The sequence below is a fragment of the Homarus americanus genome, unplaced genomic scaffold (genome assembly GCF_018991925.1).
Source record: "Homarus americanus isolate GMGI-L3 unplaced genomic scaffold, GMGI_Hamer_2.0 scaffold48354, whole genome shotgun sequence".
In the NCBI taxonomy this organism is placed as follows: Eukaryota; Metazoa; Arthropoda; class Malacostraca; order Decapoda; family Nephropidae; genus Homarus; species Homarus americanus.
Window position 1 is genome coordinate 3,126,137 of NW_024723833.1, and position 18,110 is coordinate 3,144,246.

The window sequence follows — 18,110 nt, forward strand, 5'->3', positions numbered from 1 at the left end:
CAGTTGATGTGTCAGCTGACATCATAGATGGCATTGATGTGACTGACCTCTTGCTGATAAATGAAGTTGGGTACGTGGGAGGCACGGTCACATTCGCTAACAATGTAACCTTCCTTGGAGGACTCAACAGTACTACAGGAGTCTTGGATGGCTGTGATGTACTTAAGGTGGGTTGTGTATTCCATAGAAAAGTTTTTATCTTTTATTTCAGTATAACATATATGGTAACTAATTATAAGATTCTGAATATTAGAAAAGAATGTTCAACATTCTCTGGATAGAATAGTGTAAATGTACCTTGTTTCAACAATATGTAATGACTGCAGGCAAATGAACATGCAATATGGAAAAGTGAGAAAGGTGGTACGAGCCTGAACTTACCAGTGGTGATTGGGAAATTGACAATAACTGGCAGTGCAACCGCCAGTGGATCCATCCTTGCCGATTCCATTAATATGGATATAATGCACTTCCTCGCCACACTCGTCCTGAAATCATCTGATCAGGAAATTACTGGTTGGTAAATTGTTTTAAATTATCAGTGTAGAAAATGTGGAAAATCAGTCAAGTGATAAATCCTGAATGGATGCTAAATGAGTAACTGAATTTTTAACATTCACAGGGGAAGTAGAGTTCCTTCGTGATGTAGACATACAGCAACTTCATGTGGAAATGATCGATGGTGTGGACATTGATGCACTTTTCAGGCTGTCTGTCCTCGACAATGTAGACACGGTCAGTAAGCTACAGTACTGTAATACAACTTGGTATTAGTAAATAAGTTATAAAATAACAAGTTTCAATGTACAAATGTGTGAAATACATGCACAGTATAAGAAATGAACAGGATGGAAGGCAATTTTTTATAATTAAAGTTTTGTCCTAGTAAATTGATAAATTTTTAGGTAATAAAGTGCAACTTGGACTTCACGAAGACATTATCAGTGGGTAGCCTGACGGTGATAACAGCCTTGTCTGGTATTGGTGGTACTGGAGGAGTGCTGGTGAATGGGGTAGATGTGTCTGATATAGCAGCTAGAGCAGTCCTGGCTACAGGTGGGACCTTCATCATCACAGGCCGCAAGACCTTCATCCATGGCTTCCACACACACCATCTTGTGGTGACTGGTGAGGATACAGTCTTTATACTGATAATGGTGAGGGTGGTGGTGATAGGGATAATGGTGAGGGTGGTGGTGATAGGGATAATGGTGAGGGTGGTGGTGATAGGGATAATGGTGAGGGTGGTGGTGATAGGGATAATGGTGAGGGTGGTGGTGATAGGGATAATGGTGAGGGTGGTGGTGAGTAGGGATAATGGTGAGGGTGGTGGTGAGATAATGGTGGTGTGGTGATACGGATAATGGTGAGGTGGTGGTGATACGGATAATGCAGGAGGGTGGTGATACTTGGATAATGGTGAGGGTGGTGGTGATACTTGATAATGGTGAGGGTGGTGGTGATAATGGATACGGTGAGGGGTGGTGGTGATATTTGATAATGGTGAGGGTGGTGGTGATAGGGATAATGGTGAGGGTGGTGGTGATAGGGATAATGGTGAGGGTGGTGGTGATAGGGATAATGGTGAGGGTGGTGGTGATAGGGATAATGGTGAGGGTGGTGGTGATACGGATAATGGTGAGGGTGGTGGTGATACGGATAATGGTGAGGGTGGTGGTGATCTGGATAATGGTGAGGGTGGTGGTACAGGTGGTCTTGACTAGAAGGTAGGTGGACGACGTCAAGGAGGTTGGGTGGGTGGTGTTACTGATAATGGTGTAAGATTATACAGAAATTCAGAATTATTTATACAGTTAAGGAGCTCCCACTTGTTGCACATCCATCAGTGAATGACCTAACCAAGATCTTTCTCCTTTTCTACAGTATCCAGGAGTAGTTGTGTACCTCACCACACCATCACTATGCATTATTGTAATTCCTGTACACTTAAAATTTGTATCTTGATATTCTGTTGGCACTGTAGCAACCTGATGGTGCACTAGTCAAGTCACTAATTTCCCTAATTCACTATTTCCCTGTTTTAGTGGATGTTTGGCTTATTGCTCTTATTTTTTTTTGGGGGGGGGGCCTAGACTTTGGTGGCCTAAGACAACTGTTGCTTTCCATTACACAGTTTTGTTCCAACTAATGTTGCCATTTTCTCTTATTTCTGATGTAACATGCTGCTGATAAGAGTAGTCTCCAAGGTAATTTTGGTGATCATTATTAAGAGTTCTCTGCCCAAGTTGTAGTTCCATGCATTTCGTTTTTTATGAATCCGGCAAGTCTTCACACTCCACAACCTATGTGCGCATGTTCTCTTACTAGCTATGGTGGGGCTGTGGTGTCTTGGAATGAATGTCTTGGGACAGTGCAGTATTAGAATTTGAACTGAAATTGTCTAAACTTGCAAGATAAGCAATAAAAAAGAAATAAAACTTTCCTTCTGCAGGATTTCTGGGTGGAGTGCGGGTGTCAGACTTGGTGGTGTTTTCCAGCGGGGACATAATAAATGATGTCATCTTTACTGGTTCCCTTACCATCAGAGGCAACCTCATGGTAAGAATACTGACATTATATATACAGTATGTACTTGCTGTGCAATGGATGAATTGAGTTCTGGGTAAACACAAGAATTACACTCTGCCATGTTCGTAGAGTGATCCGGTATGTATAATTTGTAATTAAAGTAAAGTCCTGCTATAATAGTCGAAAAGATCATTTCTCTAGATATGGGGCTGCCATTTGCAGTGATGTCGTTAGTTTCAAACTCATCACTGCAATCGGAGAGAGTAGAAAGGATGGTCTAAGTCATGGACAAATGTGAAGTGAAGAAATGTATCCTGAAGAGCAGCTTCAAACATAGTTTGTTGGGCATAAATGGGACTGCCCAGTATGGGCCAATAGACCTGCTGTAGTTTCCTCCATTCTTGTTCTTTTGGACATAAAAAACTCCCATGTTCACACCAACTTGGCTGTCATGTATTCTTACCTGGTAGACTTTCTTCTGCCCCTCCTCCCCAGAGTATATCCTTACTAGATGAAGATCGAGTAAATTTAGAAGTACTGTAATGACATTGTTTGGACTTCATTTTGAGAATGCCTGGTGCTAGTTAGCATGACAGCATAGTTATTGTTTTGATTCACTAATGAACTACTGGGATATATCATTTATGTATATTCATTAATGGATAAAAATTTACTTTAGCTACAATAAGTATTTTGATGTTTAGATTTGATAGGCTATACCTGTACGTATTGGGTAAATTTTAAGTTTTGGTCATCCTTGTATTTAGACATGCAGACTGTTTTTTCTGATGGTTTGTGATGTGTTATGAAAGATTTAGACCTTCATTTCTATCGGAAATCATTAGTTTCTAGTTGCTACCCCCTCCCCCCTCTACCGATGTATGTTAAGCTAACCTTATAACTCATCATGCCCTGACCTAACATATGATTTGTATTTTCTTGTGCTATCAAAAAGATTTTTGATGCAGAAATCCTGTAGATAATGTCTTGTTTAAAGTACTTAATCCCATAGCTAGAATATTGAGGTTCCCCCAGATGACCAAAATACCAATATTGTTTGGAATGTTAATCTATGAAATTTGTTGTATGGGCAACTAATATCGATTGAATTAGTATGTGCTTAGTAATATTTATATATTCCAATTGGCGTTGCTGTGTTGCACAGTAAAGCACAATTAATTATCTATTTATCAGAGCCGAGCAACCGAAAAGGTTGGACAACTGCAGCTGGCTGCCTCCTGCTGGGAAGCTTGCACCAACCAGTGGTGTCACAACCAATCTGAGCTCTTTGCAGTCACCTGACTTTTTAGCAACTTTAACCCTTATTTTTGAAACTGTCCCAATTTATTTTAAAAATATCATGACCATAGTGAATTAAGTTTTTCTTTATCTATTGATCTGCCATCTTGCAAAAAAAATTCAGACCGTCAACTCTTCCATTATAATTTGATGCGTCTTTGCTTTGTCAGATCAAAACTTTATGCTTGTAGAAATAATTCCATTGGTACAGCTGAAGTCAGTAGTTGCCTCCTCCTGGCCTCTTGAGTTATCCTCCCAAGTAATTTTTTTGATGAACGTTACGTTTGGTAGAAATTAAATAGTTACATGTATTCGTTAATTTTGGTGTTATGTTCTGCAGGTGTCTGGCTTGGTGGATGGTGTAGATCTGGCACACTTGTTCACCACCAGGATGACACTCGATCAAAACCAAACTTTCTATGGCAACTGGAGATTTGAAGCCATCAGAGTTGAAGGTACACATCCCCATAAACATTGTTTTTCACCTAAGTGCCAAGCAAGGAATCAAAGCCTGCAAGCATAGTACAGTTGGTCCTCATATTACGCGGTTAATGTAACCCGGAGGGTACCGCGGAAAGTGAGAAACGCGTAAAGTGAATAACATAACATGTGGGATTAATTGAAATGGAGTCCGGGCCGATCTCTAACTCCACTTTTTGACGACACACAACTATGTTGTAGTAAAAATATTATCTTAACTTTATGATGGCATGCACACAAAATTAATAATTAAGAGAAATGTCAATAATATTAGGTTTTTTAACACTTACATTAGTAGAAAAGATGGCTGGGCACACGGGGATGGGCGGTTGGTTCCGAGGCAGAGGGCAGATTATTGGCCCTCACCTGTATCACTTGTATCAATTGTATCACTATCCACCACAGAGGCTTGCAGGGCCTCTTTGTCAAACCCCCCAAAGTTCATATAAGTCCATATTCTCACTATAATTATCACTATCACTGACTTGGGCCGGCTGTAGTGGGTGGCGGGTGAAGAACTGGTCATGTTTTGATGACTGGGCGACCTTGTGCGCACAACATGGCGGATGGCGGGAGGTTTGGATCCAAAAATGGCGCGGCTTGCCAGCCGCTCTCCGCGTAATGGGGTTCACGACCGCGGAATGTGAAAATGTTAGGTTCTGGCAAGGCACCACGTTAACTGTGAAACGCGGAATGCAGGACCGCGTAATATGAGGACCAACTGTACAGTGGTCCCTCCATTAATGAACCCAGTCGTTTAACAATCTTATTATTTCAATGGGATATTGGGTAATTGGTTCCAACTCACAGAAAAAGTATACAAAGTACTGTATACCAGTAATAAAATTAACAAAACATTAAATATAAACTAAATACAGTAATGTACAGTATACTGTAATAATATTTAAAAAGCAATAGAATATTATTTTAACTTGCTTTGAGGTGTTATATATTCCAGTCAGCTTTGTTTACATATCAAACGGCTGATTGTAGAGGCAGTTGATGATGACGTGCCATATTCTTTACAGAGTGCATTGGTTCTAATGCCTTCATGTTTCAAGATAATTTCTGCATTGTATATTATGTGAAATAAATTTCAGAATGACCAATAATTTTAATGTAAACAGGCATAATTATTAGACCAACAAACTTGATGTTCACTCCACTGTAAACAAAGTTAAACTGAAGTGTTGGTGGGTGATTCGATCAGCTGATGGGTGCACAAAATCTGTTCCCTGTACTGCATATATTGTCAATGTTAACTAAATTAGAAAGACCAATAATTTTAATATAAAAAATGCAAAAATATTAGAGCATAACTTTCTTGATATTTACTCCACTGGAAACGAATGTAAACATAGAACCAATTACTGTATTGGCCGATCAGCTGATGCGCACAACAAAGTGCGTTTCTCGTAAGGCTTTCGCTACTGGAATTGAAAATCCTTATGGGAGCTAATTCGTTAACAGAAATTTCGTCAATTGGACCGTTCGTTAATCGAGGGACCACTGTACTGTAGTGTATTTCATAATTGTTTATGCTTTTTCCTCAGGTGACTTGGAGGTGGAACAGATTAATGATGTGGTTGTGTCGAACCTGGTGGTGAAGTATGGCAGGGCATCACAGGAGATAACTGGTCACAAGATCCTAACAGGTGGTCTTCACGTCTTGGGGAAAATACAGACAGTACTATTGAATGGTCTGGACATCCTACAGATTAATAATACCATAGTGAGGAAGGATAAAGATGCGACCATTGCTGGAGTAGTGGTGAGTAAGCACCTAGGAATGTTTTTCTAACTACATTAAAATGGTTCTAAAAAAATGGATACTGTTAAGGTCAAATCCTCATTTGAGTTGACAAGTTAAGTTTATCTAAAACAATTTTACCACAAATCCTAAATGTTTTCAGACATTTGAGTATGTGGTAAGGGCAAGAAAGTCGGTGGTGGTGGTCCACACAGTTAATGGTTTTGACTTGTCAGAACTGAATTACAATTTGTCACCACTAAAGAGAATCATAGATGAACAATATCAGCGTATTGATAGATTACGTTCCCTTTTGGCTTCCTTCAGAGTGACCAACCTTCCCACTGGTAAGTATGCAAATTATATTGAAAATAGTTGGCTACTTTTATCCAATAATATAAAATTCTGCATTCCCCAATTTGTTTTATATGCATTGGTACAGTGGTATCTACACAATATTAAAGGGGTTTGTTTCTCAGATCAAGAAAAACCATATCCTGTAACTTCTGCCCCCAGAGGAATGTTCTAAACCATGCTTCATCTGGAGTTTGAAGGGAAATTTATTTAGCATATCATTCTTCAAATCCAACCCTTACGACCTAGAGCACTTGAGGCTAAAAGGGGTACTTATTGAGCATAAGATCAAAAGGACCTGCACTAAAGCTGTCCCCACTCTCCCTGTGAACACGAACATATTCCATGCAGTCTCTACTTTTATCCTCTTCACCACTGATCAGCTGCGTGGATGTATCTTACTGTTCCCCATTAGTACTTTTATCCTCTTCACCACTGATCAGCTGCTTGGATGTATCTTACTGTTCCCCATTAGTACTTTTATCCTCTTCACCACTGATCAGCTGCTTGGATGTATCTTACTGTTCCCCATTAGTACTTTTATCCTCTTCACCACTGATCAGCTGCTTGGATGCATCTTACTGTTCCCCATTAGTACTTTTATCCTCTTCACCACTGATCAGCTGCTTGGATGTATCTTACTGTTCCCCATTAGTACTTTTATCCTCTTCACCACTGATCAGCTGCTTGGATGTATCTTACTGTTCCCCATTAGTACTTTTATCCTCTTCACCACTGATCAGCTGCTTGGATGCATCTTACTGGTCCCCATTAGTACTTTTATCCTCTTCACCACTGATCAGCTGCATGCTGCATTAGTACTTTTATCCTCTTCACCACTGATCATGCATCTTACTGTTCCCCATTAGTACTTTTATCATTCACCACTGATCAGCTTTTATCCTCTTCACCACTGATCAGCTGCTTGGATGCATATTACTGTTCCCCATTAGTACTTTTATCCTCTTCACCACTGATCAGCTGCTTGGATGCATCTTACTGTTCCCCATTAGCCAGGCTCTTCTAAGGCATCATTTTGCTTTGGTTTTCCTCTTCATTCCTCTTCCTGACTTCATTTGCCAGTCTTCCTCTTCATATACCTTGTTCCCAATTAATCAGTATATAGCACATTCTACCAATGTATTTTTTTTATGAACTTTAAAGTAATGTTGACCTTGCTTGGCTTCATTGTATTGGTTGGAATTTCACAAAATGGAAAGTTTTCATTGAACAGTTTTTGTTCAATCCAGAATGCTATGTCTAGCTTTATACCTACGAATGTAAATGTCTAGCATTAACTTGCCAGGCCAACATACAGGCCATTAAAACGTCTAATAATTACTTGATACTTAATATGAGGACATGTCGCTACCTGGCATTTAATTGCAATTCTCAAAACCCCCTCCTGCATCCTCCATCATACGCTGCCCCCGTCATCTCTTGCCCAGCGAATTGGCTGTGAACAGACAAAGCAGGCTCTGCTAATTTGTGTTGTAATAGCTGAAATATTAAGTGCCACGAGGATTTTATTTTACAGGGGTGTATTTGATATTTATGCATCTTGGCACTGGTGTGGGGTTTTAATATTACTTTGAACCAAAGAATTTATCAAATGCTCAGATCGTCCTTTTTCATTCAGAAACCCCTTCGCCCTATGGGAACCCCACCTTGGTCTCCCGATAAAGTTACTAAATGTCTTATGGGGGCCTAATAAAATATAAATCTGAACCAGGACAGATTGCTCCAGAAGGCAGTCTTCCTTATAGCAACAGGTATGAGAATTGGCAAGCCGATTTCAAATTCCATCATTATTGGTATTTTCTGAGGAAGAGGTCATGCTTTTTAGTATGGAGCTTATAAAAAATATGAAGGATTTTCAAGCTCACAACCCATTGGGATAAAGTGGCTAATGGATGAGACCAGGGTTCCTCGTATATAGCGTTCAGTTAAGAATCTTCAAGAATGGTTAACCAGATTCCATGATTGAGGCTCTTATGTGTATTCTCGTCACAGGATGGGAAGAAATTGTCTTGGTCAAATGACAAAATATGCATCTCGGTTAGTGAGTTGAGCAGACCCTGGCAAGAAATTTTTGGCACATGACTCCAGGAAATGTGCAGGGTCTGTGGCCTATTTGTGGCATATGAGCCTCAGTCAGATTAAAAGTGGGCTTTTGGAAATATTCAACCTTTCAAATTAGCAGTTTTCATCGATCTCTGAAAAATGCTTCACATATGGTGGTACTGGGGTCCCCCCACCTAGTTAATCTCCACAACCAGGACCTTCATCATAATAGCGAGTATCCTAATTGAAGTATGTTAATGAACATTTTATTTTTTCTGGTAAATGTTCCTAATGTTGGAAAATACAGTATTCCAAAAAAGTTTATAATTAGAATCTGGAACTAAGCTAGCGGAGCCTAATATGCAATGTCACCATCTTCTGCTTGGGTAATCAAGGCTAGAGGTCACATTCTGCATTGTACAAAAAGCTGTAAAGTCCAGAATGCGACGTCTACATCCCACCTGTCTCGACCTTGAGTTGACATTTGTTTACTGCTCGCTCTAGGGTAAGAGATGACGGAGCGATGCGTATGGTGGAGGGTGTTTTGAGAATGGCTATTAACTGCCAGGTAGTGACGTGTCCTATTATGTAATAAGTATTTATTAGGGGTTTTAATTGCCTGTATGTTGGCCTGGCGAGTTAATGCTAGGCATTTACATACATAGGTATAAAACTAGATGTCACATTCTGGACTTTATTGCAAACTGGTTTTTTTCTCTTCCAGAAAGAATATTTGAACTGGCTTACCTTGAGAAACTGGAATTCATTATACTGCCACATGCTGGCCATCTGTGGTTTGGAGTGAACCATAACCTCGAGTCACTCGGCTATCTTAGTGTCAGAAGTCGTGGCGGTCCCTGCCTCTGTTGTACTCCTGCAACTTCCTTTTTCCAGGTTTGAAGTCCCAATTAGAGGATAAATAAACTACTTCTGGTTTGAAATACAGTGATCCCTCGGTTAACGAGCACAATCGCTTCCAGCAGGTTGCTCGTTAACAGAAAAACTCTTTAACTGAAACCATTGTTTCAATGGGTTTTTGGGTAATTGGTTCCAGCTCACCGAAAATTGCCTAAATTCAACAAAAAAGGTAGGAAAGTACACTTACTTTAAGGTGTGTATGTAGAAGGCTCCTGGATGATGATGGGAATTAGAATGGGGGTGGAGGAGAAGGGAAGGCATTGGGGTGTTAGAGAAGTCACCCCATGGCACCATTTCGCCCATAAAATTTTAGTTCTCTTGGTGTAATTCAAGATTTTCTTTAAATCAACACTGCACTGCATTATATATTGTCAATATGTAAAATAAATTTCAGTGACCAATAATTTGCTTGGAAACACAGAAAAAGTGTTTAGTTGAAGAGTCAAGCAAGATGTTACATCCACTGAAAACAGAGAGACTAACTCATGTCTGGTGTGTTAACAAGCTGGATGGCACTCCAGAAACTAGTTTCTTTACATTTAATTATGTTCAATAATTGTTAAAATGACTAAAAAAGTTAATATTAAACTTTTAAAATTATTGAATAGTATAAACTTCTTGATATTTACTAAAATAGTAAGGAATTTAAGCCCTAAAACCGATTACTGTATTGGCAGACTAATACTACAGCTGGTGGACCGCCAAATGCAAGCGAAAAAAATGTTGAAGTCGGCTCGTAAAAAACTCGTTAATCGAGGGATTGCTTGTTAACCGAAGTTAAGAATCTTGTGGAAGGTAAATCGTTAACCGAGGCGCGCGTTAACAGGGATCACTGTAGAACTTTATTAACTAATAGCTTAATGATTAAAATCAATGGTACTTTTCTTTGCCTATAATTAAGCTTAAAATTTTTTTATTTTGTGGACAATCCATTTTCATTCTCAATAGAATGGACATCTTGAAAATACGAGAAGTCCAAGAAATATTTCTATATCTTTAAAGGTTAACGAAGATGCTGGGATAGCTGGTGAGCCTACCTTGCACTCCTCTGGTGCAGTTTTCATACTCCACCATACTACAGAGAAGCTTCAGATAACTTTGAACAGAAGGTAATTTTTAGTGTTGTTGTTTTAGAACATACCCAAATTATATCAAATTAAAGTTTAAAGGACACTAGATACCCATATTTTTTTAATAAAATCTAAAAATCACGGCATAGAGGATCTAAAACGCATTAAAAAAAAAACCTGCCAATGTGTCCATATCTCGAATAACTCCCATACTTTCCGCTGAGAATCCTATTTACAGTACAGTAATTGCAGTAGGGACAAATACAGTAGTTCTATACAAGATTAATGCCCGTATTATTGAACATCTTCCCTTGAAGAGGGTCGTCGTGTTTCAACCCGATTTTTAAACGGAGTCCTGAGGGACACCACAGTACTGTACTTAGTGGTGTGGAGGTAAAATTAACCAATTCCAATAAAATTAATATATAATATTGGAATTAATTTTACCGCCACACCACCCTGTGAAGTACTGTACTGTGGTGTCCCTCAAGACTCCTTCAGTTTAATAGTCGGGTTGAAACACAATGACCCTCTTAAAGGGAAGATGCTGTTCAATAATACGGGCGTAAATGTCTACCTTTATCCACCAAATTTATAATGGAAAATACTGTACAAAGTTTAAAGTAACCTAGAATAAGTTGGTTAAGCTTTGAGCCTAAAAACTTGAATTGGATGTTGAGAGATTAATATGCATTTTAATTTATTTTGTCTCGCTTTGTACATTTACATAAGGTGGGATACTGTGTAAGGGTGTGGATAATTTCTGCTCGTTTCACACCATAAGGATGTATTTGCATGAGGCTTGTCACTGGTATGCAAGCACAGGAGCCAAGCCTTTGCATGCCAACACTAGCTTAGTAGTGGCTATGGACATGTGGCACCTATACTGTACTCCTGCCCTTAGTGCTGCTGTTCAGCTTTTTTATATTCCTCTCCATAAAATGTCAAAAGCAGGTTTTGGCCCTTATAGCCATTATATTAGCTCTATTCAGTAAGCACATCAAAATGGACTTGAGAAAATGTAAACCAGCAAATAAGTTTGTAGGAATAGCTGTACCATCTGAGTAATGAGGGTTGGCACCAGGATGCCTTACAGGTAACTCCTCATGATGTCCACCAGTTTTCTTGTTGAAATTTTAAGGAATAAATAGAAAAGGAGTGTGGGGGGAGGGGGGAAAGTGGATTGAAAAAAGGAGCAACTTGGTGCTGCAACTACTGTTCTAAATGAACTAGCGGTTGAAGATCTGGAGAGGATTACTGTATTAAATAATAATCAGGACCTGTAAACATAGTAACATGACTAATATGATCAATTTCAAACTGAACTGAACAGGATTTAGAGTGGAACATCCAGCACCGCTAATTACAACTGCCTGCTTCTCTAGCCAGATCTATGCAGACTTTCAGGAGGGCAGGTGCTTAACTGTAAAAAAGTGGGCAAACCCCCCCCCCCCCCTTTGCTCTTGATTATTAATAATGTGCACATACAGGGGGTCCCCCTACTTGGAAAGTCAGATTTACGAAAGCCCGCCAACATGAATGGGATTGGAATTTAAATTTATAGCATTTTATTTGCCTGAACTTATTTTATACTTTCATTTACTGTACTTTGTCATTCTATTTCTTGTTTAGTTTTAAGTGATTTTAGATGTATATAAGGATTTAAGCTATGATATAGTGTGATTTTAAACCGTTTTCAAAGTACTGTATGCACATAGCACGTGTTCAGACACTAGTGCAATTCTGACTTAAGAACGTCCATGGGAAATGAACCCATCCCATAACCTGGGGTTCCCTGTATGCACAACAGTAATACTAGAGGCTACAGCTTGGCATTCAAGTGAATTTGAAATAAAAAGATGTAAAATTTTTTTGTCAACCAAAGCTGCTAATTAACATCAAGGCTAGCATAACAATCAAAACAAAGGTTTGTCTGTGTTAGCTAAATGTCAGCTGTGTAGTAAAAATATAAATGTTTTCATTATGCAGTATAATTTTGGCTTAGGCAAAATAATCATAGGTAGTTACAATGACTGAAGATTGGCTACCTAGCATCACATCCGATAAGTGCGCATAAAATTTGCCAGCCCACTAATTTTCATTAATGTGTACCAGGTAGGATAACAGATTTGTGACATTTGTAAAAGTATTTTTAACTAAATGTATACATGACTTTTGGTAAGGGCACAACGTTGGGTTACTCTACTGTTGGAATCCAGCAGGATACTTTGCGTTTGCTGCTATTATTGAGCACAAGTCAAGTCGGAGCATTACATGTTTTACTCAATTTATTTATTTTTAAGTTTTTCTCGTTTCAAATGTTCTGATCAGGTTTTGTTCAAATGTTTCATTTTGGTTAGAACAGATTTTATATACGAACGCCCCTTAAGAATTATAGTACAGGAGGTCTCTCGGAGATGTGAACCTCCAACTTATGAACACCCGCTGATACTAATGAGGTCCCTTAAGGTCCGTTATTTAAGAATACGACAGGTACAAATGGTTCGTAGTATTAATGTAGAAAAAGTTTGCGTAGTGTCGAGGCGGTGTGGCAGGTGGGGAGTAATGCATCGCCCAGCCACACGTCTTGAAAGAGCGTTGGTACACCTTGCCCTCGCCTAATTAACGTGTTAGTACAAACCTGTTTTTTGCTTATTAACATTAATTTTTCTGCCTTCATCATGGCTCCCAAATGCAAACCTGATGTAAATGGTAGTAGTGCATCCTAGAAAAGGAAAACAATTTGTATGGAAGTGGAAGTTGATATAATTAAACCTTCTGAAAAAGGCATAACACCCCCTCTGTCATTGGTAAAGCATTGGGCTTCAGTCGGTTAACCGTTGGAATAATTTTCGAAAAAAAAAAAAAAACGGAAAATTCTTGTGCATGTTAAAGGATCTACACCAATGCAGTTAACTGTGATAACAAATCAAAGTGGATTGTTAATTGAAATGGAAAAATTGTTAGTAATATGGGTGGAAGATCAGCCAGCCCCAGGTTTTAATGCAAGTGTTAAACTTAATTTTTACTTTCCTTTACTGTACTGTATTTCATTCAATTTCTTCTCGGTTAAGGGATTCAAGAGGTATAAAAGGACTTGGGCTATGATATATTACACATAGGGTATGTGTTCCGACTTAAAGCCCTCTGGAACGGAACTCATTTGTAACTTGGGGACCCCTGCATACTGCAGCCTAACCATGTAAAACATGGTTGCAACTTAGCTAGTCTCATAAATTTTTTATTAGTGGTAGGAAGAAGATAATATCCATACTTTAGCTGCTGTTTAGGAAGAAGCAATTTGTATAGAAAAAATTGCCAGCGTTTGTTGGGTAATTATGCTAAATTTTCAGTCTAAAAAGGTAATGGATATCCATAATTAAGCCATAATAAAGGGAAGTCTACAGCTTGACCAACTCGGGTACAGATACATGCTGAAGCCAGTACACATTAACAAGTGTAGCAGACGTGACTGATCACCCATGTGGCTAACAAGTCGATCTGTGGCGAAGAGGATAGAAGAAAAATAAATTTTCCTGAGTAACAAGGTCAGCATGACTAGTCTGACCAGTAAACCCTGGGCTACTGTGGGTCTAAAATATTTTCTCGCCTCTCTGGAATTGCTTTTTCAATTCATTAAACAAAGTATTTTTATCTACTGTACTACAAATTACACTAATATATTAGGTTATAATATAAAATACTGTACAGTATATTTATTTAGGAACAATTACTTTTTGAAAGCTCTATTTTTCAGCTCGTTTGATTTTTCGGCACTTATCATATTGTTATACTCTAGTAAATTGGGGGACATGCCCACCCTAGCTCAATGGGCACGTTGCCCCAGGTTGGGGCAAGAGTGCATCTGTGCGTGCGCGTGAGCCGCCGAGTCGGTGTTGGAACCGAAATAAATACATTCGACAACTGCTTATTTTCTTTTTAATTTTGTATTTCAAAGTAATCAAAATACTGTACTACTGTAATATAATGCAGTCAGGGGCAGACTGATGGCACTTAAATTTTCAACTTTTGACATGGAAACAAAAAGGGCAGGTGCTTTAACCCATGTGCATCCCATTAGTGACTGAAAAGTTGAGACTACCAATTTTCAGTCCAGTGGAAGTCCACTAGTCTGCTAGGGGTGAGTTACTTGTGGCTAGTGGAGCCATTGATGCAATGCTTATAAGGGGCTAGTGGACAGACCAGTCAGCACTGGTACCTAGTAACATGCCTCCTGTAAATGCACCCCAACAGTTGGGTCTTGCCCTTGCCTCTGAGTTTCCACCCATTCTTGGCTTCTGTCTTCATCTCCTGCTTAAGTGGGAGAAAACTAAAGGTAATAGACAAATATAGATTTGGCTTAAGGGGAGACAGGCGAGTATTAATGATCATGGAAATATTCAGTACTTCTTCATTACAGGTGTACAGATGGAATCCCAACCTTCATCACAGTTGACACTACTACAAAGCCCCAAATGAATATCATCACAGCCACTGTAAACATAGGTGTAGTGACTGATGCTGGAATGTTTGTTGATAATGGAATTGCATACATTGTAACTGTGGCTGGCCTTGACCATGGTAAGTTTTTATAAAGGTTTTGTCTAAAAGCAATTAACTTATTGTAGATATACTACCATATGGTAATTAATGTATTGTCCCAATATATGTGTAATGGTTGCCCCCTCGTTTAGCGAGGATGGCCGGCCCAAGGGCCACTTGGGCGTGAATATATTTAAAGTGTAGCTGCTGTTGCCAACACAAACCACACCTCGAGTTAACGAGCTGCATGACTCAGTGTCGGGAATAGTCCAAAAGTACGGGACAACTACCAACTGCACTGGCTAACCATCCCCCAACACAATTCGCAAATGGATTCATATTCTGGTTCCCAAGTATTGCCGGGTAGAGAGGCAAATGGCATAAAGAAACTTGCCCATAGTTCCTCCCTGCCTGGGGAGCGAACCAGGGTCTGCTCTTGTGAGCCGAGGATGCTGACCATTACACACACACACACACACACACACATATATTCTTGGCAGACAGTAATGCACCAAAAACAAAAGTATTTTTATTTTTAATCTGGCATTGTCAGATTTGCTTATGCCATTGAGAATTCTGTACTGTATTCAGTTTGAAACTCAGACTTGGTCTTGAGCATCATGGATAATTGAGGTTAGGCTTGAATTAGTTTATCCTTTTGATAGGACTACTTATTAACCAATAAAATTTATTGAAATTGGCTAATATTACTATTTTGCAGCCTCAAATGTGGTGGGAACAACAATTATACACACAATAATGGTTGACCTGACCCTACGACAAGTGGTCGTTGCCTGGTCTAAGGAAACCCACTCCAGTGCTTCCAAATTAGATTTGACTTTGGTAAGTTTACTTCATTCTGTTAAATTGTTTTTGCAAAAATTAGAAACTAGCTTTCTTTTTTATATTAAAATAACACGTGAATACACTAATCCTTGTTTAGGTACACTTGAGTGAAATAAGGTACAGATTTTCTAACTGGAATTTTTGTGCCACTTAACATTGTAAACTGTAAACAAGATTTATTTGAAGAAAGCAGATGGGGGGGCATTAACTTGATATGGTAAAAAAAAAACTGGTTTTGTGTAGCTAGGAAGGTAGCTGGACCCCTTGCATTGCAAATACAAGAGCTCAGCCCCACCATTCAAACTATTGTACAGTATTCCAATACTCCTCCATCCTTACCAATATTTAGGGAATTGGTTGGAAAAGGTTTCATTACTGGTACATAATGTTACTCTTGACAATTATTGGCATTTAACTTAAGGATTCTTACTTTTCATTTGTTTAATACAAAACACACCAATGCAACAATTTCTGAACTGGGCCAGTACAATACACAGGAAAAGTTTTAATTATTTTTCCAGGAGACTGTCTCCATTTGAAGCCCTATGAATGACTTTGCCCATTGGTGTTTTTGTTTTTCTTAATTTTAGTTTTTAGTTTCTGCACCTTTGTTAATATTTGTTTACGGTACTGCTGCTGATTATACAGTGGAAGATCTTGCAGTATTGTTGGGGTGGTTGAATTTTCCACAAAAAGGTAGATTAAAATTTTCTATTCCATTTAATTACTGTGGATGCAAAACCTCCATGTGAAAAGTTGCACTGACTAATTTATTGATTATTTTGCAGATAAAGGGAATGTGGTACTTGTTGGTTGCAAACGAGTTCCGAAGTGACAATGTGGTGGATCCATATAGAGCTACTTCTGAACTCTACGTGTGGAAGAGTGGTAAAAGGGAGGTGGGCATGTTTGGAATTTGTACTGACATTTGCAATAAAAAGTGTATTGAACAAAATTTTTAAATATATGCCTTCTTTCAGTTCCAACTAAAGGGAGAGTACCTCGCTGATTATGTTACGACTGGAATTTTCATCAAATCTCCTCTACCTGTTGAAGAGAACTTCATTTCTTTGGCACAGCTTAAGGCAGCAGACTTCCCAGTACTTGAAGATAATCTCAAATATACCACAAAAGTATTGGTAAGTGTTTTTAATTTACTGTCAATAATTATGGGAAGTCAAATTGAAAGTGCCTTAATAATAGGTACCATTGATTTAGCAATTCTAGTACAGTAAAAGTATGACCAATTAAACCAACAGATATTCCGATACAATGAAGAGACTGAGAACTTCGAGGAGTTTGAATGTCTTCCATCCTTTGGTGTGGTGGACCAAGTGACCTTCATAGTAGACTGCACACTCTACTTGTTGCTGCTCTCAGAAAAGGGAACTTTACATGTGTATAAATATCACCATCCAGAGGCAAGTTGAAGTATAAAGTACTGTACACGGGGATCGGAAACAAATTTGTAAGAAATAATCTGGGGTCTACAAATTCTTTGAAATACCGAGGTAAAAAATTTACTCCCAGGAGCTTTGCTCCAGTCAGAAACAACCCATTGAGAAATGCTGGAGGTAAAAAAAAACTTGAACATTTTGGGTCTAGGAGATTTGTGGGAACTGCCAAGATCAAACAAAACTTGGTGTTTTTATGTATTATCAACTGTGCTTTTGATTTTAAAAGTTATGCTATTAACACCCACATTCTTTTTCAGGGCTTCAGACTGTACCAGACCATATTAATTAAAGATGCCTATGCACTTGCTATTGTGAAGATACACAGTGGCACCTACGTAGTGGTATCCATCTGGTACCCACCAGGAGTGTTGGTTCTGAGGGCCAAGATAAAGGGTATCAAGCCATACAGCCTGCTGGAATAGCCATAACATGTCTCTATTTTAAATTAATGTACTGCAGTTTAAACAATATATTTATGATTCAAGAGTTTTTTTTAGTTTACCTGTTATGAGTACTGCATACTAGTCTGGAACATCTTGAATTTGCAAATTGGAGTACTGAAGTGCTTCAAATAATGCATAAATATGGTGATGTCAGGAGTAAAGTTCTCTTATGACCCTGCTTCCATTGCTATCCTATTGCCATTGGGCCTCATGAATCTTGTATAGTACAAAAAAAAAAACTATCTGGCCACCTTGGTCCAATGTGTTTGGATATAGTGTGCAGCAGTTTTGGTTCTGTTTTCAAGGATTCACACATTAGAATTGATCGTCCATTGTCATCTTGTATCGACAAGAAAAG

General features: G+C 38.8%; 1 protein-coding gene across 1 annotated transcript in view; it reads left to right on the forward strand.

Moving 5' to 3' along the window:
• Positions 1 to 17,795, forward strand: part of LOC121863747 — a 79,977-nt gene extending 62,182 nt beyond the window's left edge. Inside the window, exons 26-41 of the mRNA XM_042362514.1 lie at positions 4 to 167; positions 327 to 516; positions 623 to 735; positions 906 to 1,128; positions 2,453 to 2,559; positions 4,169 to 4,283; positions 5,862 to 6,079; positions 6,222 to 6,405; positions 9,201 to 9,370; positions 10,397 to 10,503; positions 14,885 to 15,045; positions 15,728 to 15,849; positions 16,641 to 16,751; positions 16,833 to 16,991; positions 17,112 to 17,273; positions 17,567 to 17,795. Of these exons, the coding sequence (XP_042218448.1) occupies positions 4 to 167; positions 327 to 516; positions 623 to 735; positions 906 to 1,128; positions 2,453 to 2,559; positions 4,169 to 4,283; positions 5,862 to 6,079; positions 6,222 to 6,405; positions 9,201 to 9,370; positions 10,397 to 10,503; positions 14,885 to 15,045; positions 15,728 to 15,849; positions 16,641 to 16,751; positions 16,833 to 16,991; positions 17,112 to 17,273; positions 17,567 to 17,731 (2,471 nt within the window). The 3' untranslated portion in view covers positions 17,732 to 17,795. The remainder of the gene's footprint in view (positions 1 to 3; positions 168 to 326; positions 517 to 622; positions 736 to 905; positions 1,129 to 2,452; positions 2,560 to 4,168; positions 4,284 to 5,861; positions 6,080 to 6,221; positions 6,406 to 9,200; positions 9,371 to 10,396; positions 10,504 to 14,884; positions 15,046 to 15,727; positions 15,850 to 16,640; positions 16,752 to 16,832; positions 16,992 to 17,111; positions 17,274 to 17,566) is intronic.
• The last annotated feature ends 315 nt before the right edge of the window (positions 17,796 to 18,110 follow it).